The sequence below is a fragment of the Ranitomeya imitator genome, chromosome 4 (genome assembly GCF_032444005.1).
Source record: "Ranitomeya imitator isolate aRanImi1 chromosome 4, aRanImi1.pri, whole genome shotgun sequence".
In the NCBI taxonomy this organism is placed as follows: Eukaryota; Metazoa; Chordata; class Amphibia; order Anura; family Dendrobatidae; genus Ranitomeya; species Ranitomeya imitator.
In genome coordinates this window covers 674,518,726-674,538,658 of record NC_091285.1, presented here as the reverse complement: position 1 = coordinate 674,538,658, position 19,933 = coordinate 674,518,726, and the positions used below count along the sequence as shown (strand labels likewise).

The window sequence follows — 19,933 nt, the reverse complement described above, 5'->3', positions numbered from 1 at the left end:
TGGAAAAACCTTCTCTCCTCCAGACGCAAAGAATGCCCCCTTGTGCCCGTCACCTTCCTTGGTATAAACAGATCCTCAGCGAGATATTTGTATTGTCCCCTTATATACTTATACATGGTTATTAGATCGCCCCTCAGTCGTCTTTTTTCTAGACTAAATAATCCTAATTTCGCTAATCTATCTGGGTATTGTAGTTCTCCCATCCCCTTTATTAATTTTGTTGCCCTCCTTTGTACTCTCTCTAGTTCCATTATATCCTTCCTGAGCACCGGTGCCCAAAACTGGACACAGTACTCCATGTGCGGTCTAACTAGGGATTTGTACAGAGGCAGTATAATGCTCTCATCATGTGTATCCAGACCTCTTTTAATGCACCCCATGATCCTGTTTGCCTTGGCAGCTGCTGCCTGGCACTGGCTGCTCCAGGTAAGTTTATCATTAACTAGGATCCCCAAGTCCTTCTCCCTGTCAGATTTACCCAGTGGTTTCCCGTTCAGTGTGTAATGGTGATATTGATTCCCTCTTCCCATGTGTATAACCTTACATTTATCATTGTTAAACCTCATCTGCCACCTTTCAGCCCAAGTTTCCAACTTATCCAGATCCATCTGTAGCAGAATACTATCTTCTCTTGTATTAACTGCTTTACATAGTTTTGTATCATCTGCAAATATCGATATTTTACTGTGTAAACTTTTATCTTAAGTCATATGGCAAGATTTGTTTAACTGTAGATAGTGACTTTTAGAATTGCTACTTCAAATAAGTGCTGCTAGAGTATGTTTTCTTCCTCTCTGAAGAATCATAGATTGTTATAGTTGGAAGAGACCTCCTGGGTCATCTGGTCCAACCTCCTACTCAATGCTGCATTCACTTGTCCAAGACACCCGACTGTCCAGCCTGTGTCTGAAGACTTCCATTGAAGAAAAACTCACCATCTCTTGTGGCAGTCTGTTCCTCTCATCGATCACCCTAACTGTCAAAAAGTTTTTTCTAATATCTAATCTGTATCCTCCCACTTTCAGCTTTATCTAATTGCTTTTAGTCTTTCATTGTGAAAATGAGAATAAGGATGATCCCTCTACAGGTGTGACAGCCCTTGATATATTTGTAGACAGCTATTAAGTCTCCTCTCAGATTTCTATTTTGCAGCTAAACATTCCCAGATCTTTTAACCGTTCCTTGTAGGACATACTTTGCAGTCAGCTAACCATCCTGGTCGCTCTTCTCTTAACTTGCTCCAGTTTTTCAATGTCTTTTTTAAAATGTGGTGCCCAGAACTGGACACAGTATCAAGGTGAGGCCTGACCAAGGAGGAGTAGAAGGAGATAATGACTTCACGTGATCTAGACTCTATGCTTCTGCTAATGCAATCCAGAACTGTATTTGCTTTTTTTTGCTGCTGCATCACACTGTTGACTCATGATCTGTTTGTGATCTATTAGTATATTCAAGTCTTTTTCACACATGCAGTTGCTTGGCTCTATTCCTCCCATTCTGCATACAGTCATGGCCAAAAGTATTGACACCCCTGCAATTCTGTCAGATAATACTCAGTTTCTTCCTGAAAATGATTGCAATCACAAATTCTTTGGTATTATTATCTTCATTTAATTTGTCTTAAATGAAAAAACACAAAAAGAATTGTCCTAAAGCCAAATTGGATATAATTCCACACCAAATATAAAAAAGGGGGTGGACAAATGTATTTGCACCGTTCGAAAAATCATGTGATGCTTCTCTAATTTGTGTAATTAACAGCACCTATAACTTACCTGTGGCACCTAACAGGTGTTGGCAATAACTAAATCACACTTGCAGCCAGTTGACATGGATTAAAGTTGACTCAACCTCTGTCCTGTGTCCTTGTGTGTACCACATTGAGCATGGAGAAAAGAAAGAAGACCAAAGAACTGTCTGAGGACTTGAGAAACCAAATTGTGAGGAAGCATGAGCAATCTCAAGGCTACAAGTCCATCTCCAAAGACCTGAATGTTCCTGTGTCTACCGTGCGCAGTGTCATCAAGAAGTTTAAAGCCCATGGCACTGTGGCTAACCTCTCTAGATGTGGATGGAAAAGAAAAATTGACAAGAGATTTCAACGCAAGATTGTGCGGATGTTGGATAAAGAACCTAGACTAACATCCAAACAAATTCAAGCTGCCCTGCAGTCTGAGGGTACAACAGTGTCAACCCGTACTATCCGTCGGTGTCTGAATGAAAAGGGACTGTATGGTAGGAGACCCAGGAAGACCCCACTTCTTACCCCGAGACATAAAAAAGCCAGGCTGGAGTTTGACAAAACTTACCTGAAAAAGCCTAAAACGTTTTGGAAGAATGTTCTCTGGTCAGATTAGACAAAAGTAGAGCTTTTTGGGCAAAGGCATCAACATAGAGTTAACAGGAGAAAAAAAGAGGCATTCAAAGAAAAGAACACGGTCCCTACAGTCAAACATGGCGGAGGTTCCTGATGTTTTGGGGTTTCTTTGCTGCCTCTGGCACTGGACTGCTTGACCGTGTGCATGGCATTATGAAGTCTGAAGACTGCCAACAAATTTTGCAGCATAATGTAGGGCCCAGTGTGAAAAAGCTGGGTCTCCCTCAGAGGTCATGGGTCTTCCAGCAGGACAATGACCCAAAACACACTTCAAAAAGCACTAGAAAATGGTTTGAGAGAAAGCACTGGAGACTTCTAAGGTGGTTAGCAATGAGTCCAGACCTGAATCCCATAGAACACCTGTGGAGAGACCTAAAAATGGCAATTTGGAGAAGGCACCCTTCAAATATCTGGGACCTGGAGCAGTTTGCCAAAGAAGAATGGTCTAAAATTCCAGCAGAGCATTGTAAGAAACTCATTGATGGTTACCGGAAGCGGTTGGTCGCAGTTATTTTGGCTAAAGGTTGTGCAACCAAGTATTAGGCCGAGGGTGCCAGTACTTTTGTCTGGCCCATTTTTGGAGTTTTGTATGAAATGATCAATGTTTTGCTTTTTGCTTCATTCTCTTTTGTGTTTTTTCATTTAAGACAAATTAAATGAAGATAATAATACCAAAGAATTTGTGATTTCAATTATTTTCAGGAAGAAACTGAGTATTATCTGACAGAATTGCAGGGGTGTCAATACTTTTGGCCGTGACTGTATACTTTTTTCATTTTTCTTGTCCAGATGTAGGAATTTGCATTTCTCCGTGTTAAAAATGATTACCGTATATACTCGAGTATAAGCTTACCCGAGTATAAGCCGAGACCCCTAATTTTGCCACAAAAAACTGGGAAAACTTAATGACTCGAGTATAAGCCTAGGGTGGTAAATGCAGCAGCTACTGGTAAATTTCAAAAATAAAAATAGATACCAATAAAAGTAAAATTAATTGAGACATTAGTAGGATAAATGTTTTTGAATATCCATATTGAATCAGGAGCCCCATATAATGCTTCATTCAGTTCATGATGGGTCCCATAAGATGCCTCATAGAAACATTTGCCCCATATAATGCTGCATAAAGGTTAATAATGGCCCCATAAGATGCTCCATAGAAAATATGCCCCATATAATGCTGCATAAAGGTTGATTATGGCCCCATAAGATGCTCCACAGAAAATATGCCCCATGTAATGCTGCATTAAAGTTGATTATGGCCCCATAAGATGCAGTTTATGCTGATATGATTGTCCATACTGTTTATCTGCTGCAAAAAAAAAAAGACATACTCACCTCTTGTCGCTGCCCGCTGCTCCTCAGCGTCCCGTCTCTCCGCAGTGACTGTTCAGGCAAAAGGCGGCGTGCACACTAACACGTCATCGCGCCCTCTGACCTGAACAGCCACAGCCAGAAGACACGGAAGATGGAGCAGCGGTGGAACGGAGACAGGTGAATATGAAATGCTCACCCTCCCCCATTATACTCACCTGCTCCCGGCGCGGTCCCTGCTTCGCACTGACAGATGGTCTCCGGGCGCTGGCAGCTTCTTCCTCTGTTCAGCAGTCACTGGTACCGCTCATTAAACTAATGAATATGTGGCTCCAACCCCATGGTAGTGGAGTCTATATTCATTACTTTAATGAGCCGTACTAAGTGACCGCTGAACACAGGAAGAGCTGCGGGCGCTGGAGAAGCAGAGACATGCAGAGACGCGCCGGGAGCAGGTGAGTATGTGACAGCCGCTGCTCCCCCTCCCCCACCGACAATGACTCGAGCATAAGCCGAAAGGGGCACTTTCAGCCTAAAAAAATGGGCTGAAAATCTCAGCTTATACTCAAGTATACACGGTATGCTAGTTGCAGCCCACAGATCCAGTTTGCTTAGATTTTTTTGACCCCTGTCTCTCTTCTCTAGTATTTGCTAGCCCTCATAGCTTTGTCAGCAAATGTAATCAGTTTACCCTCAATTCCTTCATCTAAATCATTGATAAAGATGCTGAACAACACAGGGCCCATGACAGAGCCTTGTGGTATGCCTTTTGTGACATTCTTCCAACTGGATGTGCAGCCGTTTATGACCACTCTTTGAGTCCGATCACTAAACCAGGTATGAATCCACCTACAAGTTACCTTGTTCATTCCATACTTGGTCACTTTTTCAATAAGTATGGTATGAGATACTTTGTCAAATGCTTTGCTGAAGTTAAAATAAACTATATCTACAGCATTTCACTGATCCACCCAGTCAGTGATTCTGTCATAGAAGGAAATTAAGTTAGTCTGACGTGACTTATTAGTTACAAACCCATGCTGGCTCTGTTTAATCACTTCATTCTCATCCAGGTACTTAAATACATCTTGTTTAATTTCTTGAAAAATCTTTCCTGGTACAGAAGTAAGGCTCACTGGAATATAGTTCCCTAGGTCCACCTTCTTATCCTTTTTGAAGATAGGAACAAATTTTGCTCTTCTCTAGTCTTCTGGGACTACTCCTGTTCTCCCAAAATTTTCAAAGATTATGAAAAGTGGTTCAAATATTTCCTCTGCTATCTCCTTCAGTAACCTAGGATGTAATTAATCTGGACTTGGATGTTATGTAAGTGTTCCCTCACCATCTCTGTTTATAGATAGTGTGGATTCTCCTATACCTTCAGTAGTAAAGTGAAAATCTGTTGATGTTACATTTACTTTTATCAGAAAACAGATGAAAAATGGGAATTTTAAAAGTTTGGTCTTATCAACAACATTTTTTTTTACCACTTCATCATTTTCATCCTGTAAAAGTCCTATAACATTCTTGACTTTTCTTTTACTTTTTTCATAGCCCTAAATCCTTTCTTATTGCTTCTGACATCTCTTGCCAGCCTTAATTTATTATCAGCTTTGCATAATCTGAAGTGTGCCCTGCAGGTTCTGCAGATAGCATTATGTTCTTCTTTAGATATTCCTCCCTCTTTCCATTTGATATACATTTCTTTTTTTCCTTTTTAACATGTGTTCAAGTTCTGTTTTCAACCATCATTAAATGCTTCCTATTCTTCCCTCTTTTAGGGATTATTAATAATTGTGCTTTGAGAATTTCATTTTTTCAAAATTTCCCATCCATCCATTTCTATCCTTAAGAACATCCAGTCATTGGATCCCTCCTATGCTCTTTCCAAATCCCTTAAAATCTGCCTTTCTGAAATCTAATCTTGATGTCTGAGTCTTCACAGGTCTTCCTCCACTATTTAGCCAAAATTCTGCGATAGCATGATAGCTGCCTCCTAGGGTCCCAGCCACCCTTATCATTCAATAGTTAAAAAAAAAAATGGCCGCTGTGCAAGATCACCCACGTTCCATGAATATGAGTAACAAATAGAGATTATAAAGGATGCGTGTGCATCACATCTTTATTACATTCATGAAAAATGGGGAAAATCGCAAAGCCGTCATTTACTACACATAAAATGCCAACCTTTCCTGAGTTTGGTGCTTGTTAAAATGTCCTGTTCTCTCTAAGCTTAAATACAGTGAACGCTGTGAAGCATCAAACCACTGATGGCTGAATGTGTTACAGCTCTGCTCCTTACTGGAAGAGTCACTCAAAGGAGAAGAGCCCGCCCTGCCAGAAACCAAGAAGTAAGGAGACTGTAAGGAGACTGTAAGGAGACTGTAAGGAGACTGCAGAGCTGTGAGCTGTTCAAATTACCACTTTAAATTACCCATTAAAGGCAATATTTAAGATGACAAATTTTATCTGCTTTTTTACCAAATAAAAAGGCTCCTATCTCTGGAACCGTGTGCCGGATTTATTAAAAACAAAAATCCAGAATACTTAAGGGAGCAGCGGGAATAAATTAATAGCAAAAACTGGCCATTTTTTAATCTAGTGTTAGTTCCCCTTTAAACATAGTTTAAAATTTGCCGTATAATCTGACTCAGATAGTTCGGGCACTGATGAGTGATAACCGAATCTCGGCTGTCAGATCTGCTGCCTGTCGTGTCGAGTAAGTCATTTATCGATCTATCACCTCCTCCTTCTTTGCCACAGAGCAAAGTAAAAGTTATCTATAGAAATGAGGTAACCGCAAGTTTTGTGATCTATACTCCAATCCCTGCCCCTTTGGTGCAGACATCGCTTCCTCTCGTGGTTTCCCCCGTACTGTGAGATCTGTACTAAACTATGCAAAAAAAAAAGCGAAAGAAGTAAAACTCAAACAGGAAGCTGACTAAAGCAGAAAAAAAAAGAATACAAATATTACATATAATACATATATCTATATATAAAGTGAAAACCTACATTTTGTCTTTAAAATCAGGGAGAAACTAGTAATAAAGAAGCGGCGCCCCACACCTGCCCATAAGTTGAATCTGGTATTACCACTTATTAAATAGGACTGGGCTGCGATACCACACACAACCTGAAGACAGTTGTGGCGCTATTACTTTTCTAAAGATGATTGGATTTATTCGAAGACATTTTAATTCTACTCAAATTTTATGAAAACTTCAGATTCTACTAAATGCTAAATTTTTGCAATTCCCTTTGTGCAAATTTTTCAAAAATGGTGGACAACCGAAAGAGGGTTAAACAGGAAAATAATGGTTGCGTCTCCATTCCGCTGCCTCTGAATTCCGCCATCCACTCCAAATTAGTCTTTCTGGTGTCCATTAATGTCCGTCATCCTTTTCAGCTTCCTTCTTGACTCACCGTTAACTAGTCCTCAGATTTCGCAGGAGCGTTCTTACATGACGTGACATCACGACGTGCGCGGTGGCGCCTGAGGCCTAGGAGCTTCCGGATTCAGTGACTAGGAAAAGCGTAAGAGGATGTTGAATGCTAATTGACATCAGGAAGAAGAATCTGGAGCGCACAGTAATGGCAACACAGTCACCATAAAAGCTGACTTTGACAAGTCAATATTAAATATACTTATTTTGTATATTTATTTATTCAGGACTTCTTACAAGATGCGATACTCCAAAGAAAATATCACGATAATGCTGATGAAAAACATTGTGATTTCTTTGGATTTTCCACCAAAACGAGTCAATGCGGCAAAATATAAAATATGTGAAGTAGTTACAAAATGGTCCATTTGTCCATAATTAGTTCATTAGACTAGTTGGCTAGTATTTGAGGGTCTATACGGGTTACCATAGGCCGTATTAGCACGTTTCAGCTGTTTATCCAGGATCGAGCAAGTTAGCCTTTGTATTTGTACGCCCAAAAATTCCACACCTGTTCAGCTTCTGGACATAGACCCAGCGACAGATGTCAGTGTAAGATCAAAAGTGTCCAGCCCCCTCTGTGTCTCATGGTATATATATATGTCTCATGTAGCACCTGTTGCGATAGATGGTGCCACCATGTACCCTGAGCTAAGTGTAAAGAAATAACACATCTAATGTTAACTAAACCTTCCATGAGGGTGAAGCAATGTACCAGTACAGAATTGAAATTAGAAATTCATATTTCACTATTTAACAGCTAACGACTATGGCGTTAAATCGTCAGTATCTACTTCTAACAGCAGGGACCGTAACTTCTGTAGCTCTAGTTGATGCTGTTTAACCATCTAGATGCATCTGCTTCCATCTCGGTACACTTACCGGTTGGGCTTCATAGAAAATAGTTTCTTTGACAATTTATTGCAATATTAAAGTACTGCAGTATATTGCACAAGTGAGCAAACAATCGCAGGCTCAAGAATTTCAGAGGGGTTAAAATTAAGCCACGTGTAAAAAAAAAAAAAAAGGAAAAAAAAAGAAGAAACTTCTACTGTAGATTCAAATCAAGCTTTTCTCCCGATATGGCCGTAAAAAATATTAGTAATAATAAAAATATGTTTGGAATTGTCGCATCTGTAAAAAGTCTGATCTATGAAAAGCTAAAATTAATTAAAATAGTGTATTGAAAAAAATTAATGAGAAGTCAGAATTGACGCTTTTGGTTTGGTCACTGTTTCCATCCCCATCCAATTATTTTTTGCAAAGTTCTTAATTTTCTTTAAACCTCCAATATATATATATACACTGGGGGAAATAAGTATTTGATCCCTTTCTGATTTGGTAATTTGCCCACTGACAAAGACATGAACAGTCTATAACTTTAAGGGTAGGTTCATTTTAACATTGAGAGATAGAATATCAAAAATAAAATCCAGAAAATCACATTGTATATATTCTATACATTTATTTGCATTTTGCAGTGAGAAATAAGTATTTGATTCCTCTATTAAACAATGCTTAATACTTGGTGGCAAAACCCTTGTTGGCAAGCACAGCAGTCAAATGTTTTTGTAGTTGATGATGAGGTTTGCGTACATGTCAGGAGAAATTTTGGTCAATTTTGCTCATGATCATGGATACCCCACGAGGTGAGATTTTGCATGGTGCCCCAGATCGGTGTCGATTGACAGTCAGTTTGTATTTCTTCCATTTTCTTACTATTGCACCAACAGTTGTCTCCTTCTCACACAGCGTCTTACTTATGGTTTTGTAGCACATTCCAGCTTTGTGCAGGTCTATGATCTTGTCATGGTTTTGTAGCACATTCCAGCTTTGTGCAGGTCTATGATCTTGTCCCTGACATCCTTAGAAAGCTCTTTGGTCTTGCCCATGTTGTAGAGGTTATAGCAGTGTTCCCCAACACCGGTCCTCAAGAGCCACCAACAGGTCATGTTTTCAGTATTTCCTTAGTATTACACAGGTGATAATGGCATCACCTGCAAAGGCAATACTTCCATCACCTGTGCAATATTAAGGAAATCCTGAAAACATGACCTGTTGGTGGCTCTCGAGGACCGGAGTTGGGGATCAATGGGTTAGATTCTGACTGATTAATTGAGTCTGTGGACAGGAGTCTTTTATAAAGGTGACTATGTAAGATAGCTGTGTTTAATGCAGGTAACGAGTTGATTAGTAGCGTCTAACTGGTCTGTAGGAGCCAGAACTCTTAATAGTTGGAAGGGGATCAAATACTTATTTCTCACTGCAAAATGCAACTAAATTTATATTATTTATACAATGAGATTTGCTGGATTTTATTATGTAGGAAGATATAAGGTGCGTTCCCAGCCCGGGGTCCTCTGTACAGAGATAACACTTGCTGCTCGGTAATGGCAGACAGTATATGGTGGCATAATGAGAACATACACGGGTTAACTTCACCCGGTACGTGTGGAGGCGAACCCTGTTGTATCACAGGGCTGCAATACCGCAGACTGAACACTAGTGTTTGGTCACAGGACTCTGCCCCTAGGACACAAGGTTAAAGTCCCTCTAGACCCACTAGTGCTCGGCGGTGCCAGAGAGAAAACTAACTTAATACTAACTTAAGAAAGATTTAGCGTACTGACTCTGGGATAGTTGTGCAATGCGCTGCACTGCGAATGCCGCTTATGATGCTGTAGGATCGTGCCTCGTGCTGGATGGCACTAACTGGCACTAGTCAGAGTCCTCTGCGGCTAGGGAAGAATGGGAGACCGCAGAGGACATGGTTCGAGATTCCCCCTGTGCAGTGGTGGGAACTTGACACCTAACATTATCCCCCCTCCTAGGGCCCCCTCCGCTCAAAAGCTGCAATGAGCTTAGGAGCCCAAATGTGCTCAACAGGTTCCCAGGTCCTGTCTTCTGAGCCATGACCCTTCCAGTCCACCAGATAGTACTTTTTGCCACATACAACCTTGCACCAATAATGGTGTTCACCTCATAATCGTCAGTGGATGAGCTGATGTCCTGGCAGATGACTCGGAAAACCGGGACATGTGAACGGGTTTTAAGAGGGACACATGAAAGGTGTCGGTGATACCTAGGCATGGAGGAAGGGCCAGATGATAGACCACAGGGTTGACCTGTTGCAGGACCTTGAAGGGACCTATGTAGCGAGGCGCAAACTTAGTGGACTCAACTCGCTGCCTGATGTTACGGGCGGAGAGCCACACTAAGTGGCCAGGAGCAAAAGTCGGAGCGGGGTGCCCGTGTGCATCAGCGGAGACCCTCATTCTCTCCTTGGAGGCCCGGATGGCATCCTGTGTGCGGACCCAAATGTCACGTGCCACCACCGCCCAGTCTGCCACCCTAGAGTCGATGGACGACATGGGTATGGGCCCGGTGACACGTGGATGCTGGCAGTAGTTAAGGAGGAATGGGGTCTGCTCAGTGGAGTCAGCTACGGCGTTGTTCAGTGCAAACTTCATCCACGGTAGCAAGGATGCCCAGTCATCCTGCCTGGCTGAAACAAAATGTCGTAGGTATGTGACCAGGGTCTGGTTGGCCCTCTCTACCACCCCGGTCGTCTCGGGATGATAAGTTGAAGAGAGGTACAGCTCAGTACTGGGTAGACCTCAGTCACTGACAATTTTGCCAAGCATACCATGTAGGCAAAAAAGTTCATAATGAACAATGCCCAAAAATACCTGTTTCAGAGTGCTCAGGAACCGCGGAGCACTCTGCACCACATGGTCGTCGTGCTCCCACAGCAGCGTTGCCCACTCCAATGCCCTGTCCGACAGGAGTGATATTATGAATCCCACCTTTGCCCGCTCTGTGGGAAAACTTGCAGCCAGGAGATCGAGGTGTATTGCACACTGACTCACGAATCCCCTGCACAACTTGCTATCACAAGTAAACTTTTCTGGCAACGGGAGGCAGGATAAGGTCAAAACAGGGGTCTCAGTGGACAAACTAGCTGCAGCCACGCTAGCAGACTGAACAGCTACTGCGGTAACATCCACAGCTGAGGTTGTGCGCTCGAGAGCCGCCAACCTGCCCTCCAGCTGCTGTTCGTCCGCCATTACTAGCCAGACCCTGGCACTAGTATAATGTTAGGGCTGGCGGAACACACCAAATAATATGTAGGAAAATATAAGGTACATTCACAGCCCGGGGACTTCCGTGCAGAGATGACACCTGCTGCTCGGTAATGGCGGACAGTATATGGTGGTATAATGAGAACACCCACGGGTTAGCGTCACCCGATATGTGTAGAGGCGAACTCTGTTGTGTCAAAGGGCCGCAATACCGCAGAGTGAACACTAGTGTTTGGTCACAGGACTCTGCCCCCAGGACACAGGGTTAGAGTCCCCCTAAACCCACTAGCACTCGGTGCCGCAATTGCGGTGCCAGAGAGAAAACTAACTTAATAAAGCGCCGCTCTAGCGAATGCTACTAACTGCCCTAACTAGGGATAGGCAAGCACACACGAATACTGCTGTAATGACGCTGTAGGATCGTGCCTCATGCTGGATGGCACTATCTGGCACTAGTCAGGTCCAAACACCCAAACCACATACAACAATGCAAGGGAAGGGGTAGATTAGGAGCTTTCATCAGGTAGCATACACACATCCACACATACATGATTTTAGTTTATACTAGCACGTGGCCGAGCGGCCATGCAAACCTTTTATAGTCGCAGCCTTCCGGAACCTTCCAAGTGGTCCAATCAGAGCCGCTTCAGGACCTGAGCATGTGACCTCCGACCTCCAATGAGAGGTCGTCATAAGGGCATGCTCAGTAGACAAAAAGCAGGACTTAGTCCCTTGTGGGTCTGCTCGCCGCTGATTAATGCTGGTTATAATAGCTGAACCTGGGACTGCAGCAGTAACCAGGTGCTCAGCATCAGCTTGAGCCAGATGCTGGGACCGACATCTCTGCTGAGCATACTCCTCTATGGCTGGGGAAGAATGGGAGACTGCAGAGGACATGGTTTGAGATTCCCTCTGTGCAGCGGCGGGAACTCAACACCCAACAAACCTACCCTTAAAATTATAGCCTGTTCATATCTTTGTCAGTGGGCAAACTTATATTAAACTATAAAATAAAACACAATTTTGGTATTGTAATCATACTGATCTGGAGAATTATGTTATCATGTCATTTTTAGTGTGTAAAATCCAATTTTTTCACCATTTCACCACACCTTATTTCCCATTTTATTAGTAAATTGAATGGTAATATTAACAATGTAAATCAAAACTACAACTCATCCCGCTATCAAAAATCCCCAAGATGATGTGAAATTTTAAAAAAAGGTCTTGAAATAAAAAATAAAAACTATTGAGAACACTAAAATTGTCAAAGGGTTGGGAGAGGAGGTGCTGAAGAGTTGCAGCTCCCACTTAATACCTATAGATGTCTCTCTTTGCATTAGATTTCTGCTGTGAAATGATGCAATTGTGAATAAAAATTGCAGAAGCATGTGATTGACATAAGAACAGTTTGCAGTATTTAATGATACCCGTTAAAAAATGGGATTACTTTGATTCCTGTCATTTCTTTAGTATTGATAATGTTTCAGATTAACATCATTGACAATTTGCACTTGCAATACTCCTCCTATCCACAAGGTGTGCTATTGCAGGAACATTATAGCCATGTACAACACAATTTTAAGCATGGGTAAACTATTACTATAGTAAATAGGGTTAAAGTTGGTTTCTAAAAAATATGATTTAAATGTATAGTAGATCTATTTTGCAAGTGTGGCACTGACACATTCTGCTGTCAGTGACCAGGAGGTGGGAATTCCCATTCACCTATCCACTGGCAGCAGATGAATATTCTGTGGATATTCTATAAATGTACGAGATGGAAATACCCCTTTAAAAAAAAAGGAACAACAGACCATAAACGCGGTTGAGGTCACAAAACCGTGCACAGAAGCGGGTGTTTCTGGTCATGGGCAAATCTGGAGCAAGGCTTAAATGTTAAAAGTGAAGCATTTCAAAAATATGCAAATGTTCTAGGTTTACCTTTATCTGTCCATCTATTAAATCCCAGCTGGTGAGATGGATCCTCGAAACTCCAGGCCAGGAAGATCAGCTATCATGCAGCATAAACAGATGACATTAATGCAGCAAAGTAAGCCAGATGGCATAAAGGAAACTAGTGGACTCATCACTATAGCAGAGCTAAGTTTGTCACAGAGTCCAATGCAAAGCTGGAGGAGATATGGCAGAGTTAACTGACTGAAAGCAGAGCTACGTTTGTCACAGAGTTCTATGTAGAGCTGGAAGAGATATGGCAGAGTTAACTGACTGAAAGCAGAGCTACGTTTGTCACAGAGTCCAATGCAAAGCTGGACGAGATATGGCAGAGTTAACTGACTGAAAGCAGAGCTACGTTTGTCACAGAGTCCAATGCAAAGCTGGACGAGATATGGCAGAGTTAACTGACTGAAAGCAGAGCTACATTTGTCACAGAGTTCTATGTAGAGCTGGCAATAACAAAACTGAATTGACTCAGCCATAGTAGAGATAAGTTGAGACAGAATCTGATGCAAAGCTGGGAGTGGTGTAAGAATTTAAGGAGATGGACATGCTGCCCGCGTTTCTCTTTGAAGACACTGAAGACACGCGTATTGTTGTAATGTGTATTGTGATGTGCTATTGGTGATAGTGTTGTGTTCTTCCCAACAATCGAAAGAGTAAGGCGGGGTGACACTTGCGAGTGCAATGCAAGAAACTTGCATCAATACCCGGCTCAGGACTGGAGCATTCAGCTGCATAGAAATACATGCAGCCACACACTCTGGTCCCGTATTGATGCGAGAGACTAGCGTGAGTTTCTCGCATTGCACTCGCAAGTGTGACCCAGGCCTTAGGGTTATTGTTTGGGAATAGCCCAGAGTAGGAGTGGCTAAAGTGAAGGGACAGAGACAGTTTCCTGTCAGAAGTTCAGATAGGGCTCAGCCTGAAGTAGAAAAAGACTTTTAGTCTGATCAGTGAGCTAAGTCGCATGAAATATTATCCCTGATATGAGAGGAGACCGAGGCAGTGGATAGCGTGATCCTGAGTAGAGAAAGGAAAAGCAATAGAAGGATGGAACGATGCACTGGAGACAGGTCCTGGGACAGGACGCCATGCAGTATGGGGCCGAGATGGCAATCCAGAGAGGGCCAGGACAGAGCAGGGAAAGTGAGACGAAGAGAGTGCACCGATGGGAATTCCGAGGCACTAGCAAACGGAGAAGCTAAGTATAGGCCACATTGGCAAACTAGTTCCCCTTAGGAGAAAACAAGGATGCGGGTTGAAGCACAAGATTCTCACTTACTGGACTGTGGTACCATTAGTGGGCACTAGGGAAGGTCCTGAAGTACTGTGCTGGGTTGTGTTCAAGGCAGAGAAACTAGTTGAGGCAGAAACAAGAAAACCTAGAGAAGAAAAGAGAGAATGTGTGTGAAGATTCTCTATGTACTAAAGGAAATATTCATGAAGCTATGAACCCGCTGTTTCACATAATCCTCATCAAATTATTGTTTAGTAAAAGACTGTTTATGTTCGATTGGTGATCTCTAGAGATGAGCGAGCAGTAAAATGCTTGGGTACTCGTTACTCAAGTTGAGCAAATTGTAACGAGAAATGACTAACGAGCAAAATGGGAGTCAAAGGGAAACTCGAGCAATTTTCCAGCGCCCCCTCCTCCACCCTCACCCACCCCCACCAGAGCTCTATAGGGGTCTAAAAATTGCTGAAACAGAGGTGAAATGGCATGGGAAGAGCACAGGGAAGATCTCTCTGGAAGCATCTCTGAATCCCAGGTCACTGCCACACCTTAGGCTACATTCATACGTAGTGTTTTGCTGCGTTTTGCACTTTTGCATTGTTTTCAGTGGGGAAAAAAACATTCTACAGGAAATGTAAAGTTATTTTAATACCTTACGTGGCCATGTGGTGTGTGAGACATGATCAGACACATCCTGTTTAATTTAAGAAGGAGGGACTCTGAAAGTTACAATTTTTTTTCAGGGCCATTAGGCGGCCATCACTATTTGTAGAGGGCCACTTACTATTGTTAGAGGACCAACAGGTGGCCCTCACTATTGTCACAAGGCCATCAGATGGCCCTCACTTTAATTTTAAAGGACAAGCAGCCAGCTCTCACTAAGCATTTTTGGAGGGCCTTCATCTATTCTTTCCATAGGTGTATATTGCTACTGCAATACAATTTACAAATTTACAATTTATAGAGGGATAGCAGACGGCCACACTACTTTTAGAGGGTCTGCTGACATCTTGTGGACAGATGAGACCAAGATAGAGTTTTTTGGTAAAGAACATCATTCCACTGATTGCTATAAATGGAATGAGGCCTATTAATAAAAAAACACAGTAATTACAGTCAAACATGTTGGAGGTTCAAAGATACTTTGTTGTTGTTTTGCTGCCTCTGGCCCTGGACGCCTTGACTGTGTGCAAGGCTTCATGAGATGTGAAGATTCCCAAAAGATTTTGGGACGTAATGTAATGGCCGGGTTCTGAAAGCTGGGTTTGCATACTAGGCCATGGGTCTTCCAGCAGGACACTGACCCCAAACTTACTTAAAGAAGCAACCATAAACAAAGCAGTCGAGAGGTCAGAAGTGGTAATTACAGCTCCAGTAGCATAAAGTGTCATACCACTACCTCTTACATACAGATGCTACAGAAAAACTGTGAATGGATGCATTAAACAAGTTAATTTTGCCTGCATTGATGAATTTATGAGTGCAGAACACTGTAAAAAACATGAATCAGTCAATGAGTCCATGGAAAAAGCAGCAGCGAGGCTTACGATTTACAAGGCAATAATCCCTGACTAGCTGTTGGTTATATGCTATACCTACTGCAACAGCTCACCATAGATGAATTGCAGAATTTTTTTTATTGTGGAATATAGAAGGGATTTGAATCGGCGCTGAAAAGATTTTTTTCTAGAACATGGCAGCAACAAACTCTGGCGGAACGCAAGGAATACTGGCAGCTTTAATGAATTTGTAAGTACAGATCACCATAAAAAACATGAATCAGTCAATGAGTCCATGAAGATAAGCAGAAGAAAGGCTTAGAATTTACAAAGCAATAATCTCTGACTAGATGCCTTTCCTGCGCTATACAAACTGCTGCACTTCACCGTAGAAGAAGTACAGATAAGAGCGGCATTATTATAACAGTATAGAATGTATTTGAATTAGCCCTGAAAAAAGAAATTAGTTTATTGTAGCAGCATCAAGGACTGTTATTTCATCCAGCCTGTTTGGGAATAAAGTGTAGGATTTTGCATCTGCTCATCTTGATATGGAGGAGACCAGAATATTCTGTACTTACTGTGCAAACTCTCCTGTCCCGGCTGTGATATCTGTTGTGAATTCTGCTCTTGGGCTACCTCCGGTGGTTGTGAGTGGTAGTGCGGCGGTAGTTGGATCGCAGCATTTATCAGGTGTATCTATTTTTTGCAATTTGGGTTGGGCTATATAGCCTTGCTTGATCCTTTAGTCAGTGCCAGTTGTCCATTGTTTTTGGAGGATTCACATCCCTTCTGGTCTCTCCTGTTTGCTGTGCATTTCTTCAAAGATAAGTCCTGGCTTTGTTTTTGCTGTCCACCTGCTGTGGACCTTATAGTTCTGTGCATTTTCATGTTTTGTCTTGTCCAGCTTTGTCTGTGAAGGATTTTTTTGCAGCCAAGCTGTGTCTCTGGAGATGCAGATATACCCTCCATGTCTTTAGTCAGATGTGGTGTTTTGTATTTTCTGTGGTGGATATTTTCTAGTGTTTTTATACTGACCGCATAGTACTCTGTCCTATTCATTCTTTTTAGCTAGTATGGCCTCCAATGCTAAATCCTGATTTCATGTCTGCGTATGTTATTTCCCTCTCCTCTCACAGTCAATATTTGTGGGGGGCTGTCTATCCTTTGGGGATTTTCTCTGAGGCAAGATAGGTTTCCTGTTTCTGTCTTTAGAGGAAGTTAGTTCTTAGGCTGTGTCGATGGGTCTAGGGAGTGTTAGGTACCCCCCACGGCTACTTCTAGTTGCGCTACTAGTTCAGGGTTTGCGGTCAGTACAGGTACCACCTTCTCCAGAGTACGTCTCATGCTGCTCCTAGGCCACCAGATCACAACAGTACAACTGGCCAACAATGAGTTAATTGCATCTCAGAAGAAGGGAGGAAAGGTTTTGAGCCATTTTTTTCCTTAGCCTGTTTGGTCTGTTCCTCCCTCTTAATCTCTGGGTGGCTACGGAACCTAGTAAGGACATGGATGTTCAGGAGTTGGTTTCTCGGGTGGATCAGCTTGCTGCTAGGGTACAGGGTATTTCAGATTATATTAATCAGACTCCTGCCTTAGAACCTAAGATTCCCACTCCTGATTTATTTTTTGGTGACAGATCCAAATTTTTGAGTTTCAAAAATAACTGTAAACTGTTTTTTGCATTGAGACCCCGGTCTTCTGGTGATCCCAATCAGCAGGTTAAAATCATCATATCTCTGCTGCGTGGTGACCCACAGGAGTGGGCATTTTCCCTGGAATCTGGCAATCCTGCTTTGCTTAATGTTGATTCTTTCTTTCAAGCATTGGGGTTATTGTATGATGAGCCTAATTCTGTGGATCAAGCTGAGAAGATCTTGTTGGCCCTGTGTCAGGGTCAAGAAGCGGCAGAATCGTATTGCCAGAAATTTAGAAAATGGTCTGTACTGACTAAATGGAATGAGGATGCCTTGGCGGCAATTTTCAGAAAGGGTCTTTCTGAATCTGTTAAAGATGTTATGGTGGGGTTCCCCACGCCTGCTGGTCTGAGTGATTCTATGTCTCTGGCCATTCAGATTGATCGGCGCTTGCGCGAGCACAGAGTTGTGCACACTGTGGCGTTGTCCTCCAAGCGGAGCCCTGAGCCTATTCAGTGTGATAGGATTTTTTCTAGAGCTGAACGACAAGGATTTAGGCGTCAGAATAGGTTGTGTTTTTACTGCGGCGATTCTGCTCATGTTATTTCTGATTGCCCTAAGCGTACTAGGGGACAATACAAATATCTCGCTGAGGATCTGTTTATACCAAGGAAGGTGACGGGCACAAGGGGGCATTCTTTACGTCTGGAGAAGAGAAGGTTTTTCCACCAACATAGAAGAGGATTCTTTACTGTTAGGGCAGTGAGAATCTGGAATTGCTTGCCTGAGGAGGTGGTGATGGCGAACTCAGTCGAGGGGTTCAAGAGAGGCCTGGATGTCTTCCTGGAGCAGAACAATATTGTATCATACAATTAGGTTCTGTAGAAGGACGTAGATCTGGGGATTTATTATGATGGAATATAGGCTGAACTGGATGGACAAATGTCTTTTTTCGGCTTTACTAATTATGTTACTATGTTACTATGTTTCTATGTTACTAAGAGAATCGCTAGTTCTGTTATTATCAGTACTGTATAACCTAAATTTCTATTATCTGTGACCTTGATCTGCTCATTATCGTCATTTTCTGTCATGGCATTTGTGGATTCAGGCGCCGCTCTGAACTTAATGGACTTAGAATTTGCCAGACGTTGTGGTTTCCCCTTGCAGCCTTTGCAGAACCCTATTCCTTTAAGGGGCATTGATGCTACACCGTTGGCTAAAAATAAACCTCAGTTTTGGACACAGCTGACCATGCGCATGGCGCCAGCCCATCAGGAAGATTGTCGTTTTCTGGTGTTGCATAATTTGCATGATGATATTGTGCTGGGTTTTCCATGGTTACAGCTACATAATCCTGTGTTGGATTGGAAATCTATGTCTGTGACTAGTTGGGGTTGTCAGGGGGTTCATGGTCCGGTTCCTTTGATGTCAATTTACTCTTCCCTCTCTTCTGAAATTCCTGAGTTTTTGTCAGATTTCCAGGATGTATTCGATGAGCCCAAATCCAGTTCCCTTCCACCACATAGGGACTATGATTGTGCTATTGACTTGATTCCAGGTTGTAAGTTCCCTAAGGGTCGACTTTTCAACCTGTCTGTGCCAGAACATGCCGCCATGCGGAGCTATATTAAGGAGTTTTTGGAGAAAGGGCACATTCGGCCATCTTCTTCACCATTGGGAGCAGGTTTTTTTTTTGTTGCCAAGAAGGATGGCTCCTTGAGACCGTGTATTGATTATCGCCTCTTGAATAAGATCACAGTCAAATTCCAATACCCCTTGCCTTTGCTTACTGATTTGTTTGCTAGGATTAAGGGGGCTAGCTGGTTTACTAAGATTGACCTTCGAGAGGCATATAATCTTATTTGTATTAAACAGGGTGACGAATGGAAAACTGCATTTAATACGCCCGAAGGCCATTTTGAATACCTTGTGATGCCATTCGGACTCTCTAATGCTCCATCTGTGTTCCAATCCTTCTTGCATGATATCTTTCGGAGTTATCTTGATAAATTCATGGTTGTATATTTGGACGATATTTTGATTTTTTCCGATGATTGGGAGTCTCATGTGAAACAGGTCAGGATGGTATTTCAGATCCTCCGTAATAATGCTTTGTTTGTGAAGGGGTCGAAGTGCCTCTTTGGAGTGCAGAAGGTTTCATTTTTGGGCTTCATTTTTTCTCCCTCATCTATAGAAATGGATCCGGTTAAGGTTCAGGCCATTCATGATTGGATTCAGCCCACATCTGTGAAGAGCCTTCAGAAATTCTTGGGCTTTGCTAATTTTTATCGTCGTTTCATTGCCAACTTCTCCAGTGTGGTTAAACCTCTGACCGATTTGATGAAGAAAGGCGCTGATGTGACGAATTGGTCCTCTGCGGCT

At 42.4% G+C, this 19,933-nt stretch overlaps 1 protein-coding gene across 1 annotated transcript in view; it reads right to left on the bottom strand.

The window, feature by feature from the left end:
- Window positions 1–4,332: 4,332 nt before the first annotated feature.
- Window positions 4,333–19,933, bottom strand: part of LOC138674682 (uncharacterized) — a 43,073-nt gene continuing 27,472 nt past the window's right edge. Inside the window, exons 4-5 of the mRNA XM_069762497.1 lie at window positions 4,727–4,860; window positions 4,333–4,618 (exon numbers count right to left, since the gene is read on the bottom strand). Of these exons, the coding sequence (XP_069618598.1) occupies window positions 4,333–4,618; window positions 4,727–4,860 (420 nt within the window). The remainder of the gene's footprint in view (window positions 4,619–4,726; window positions 4,861–19,933) is intronic.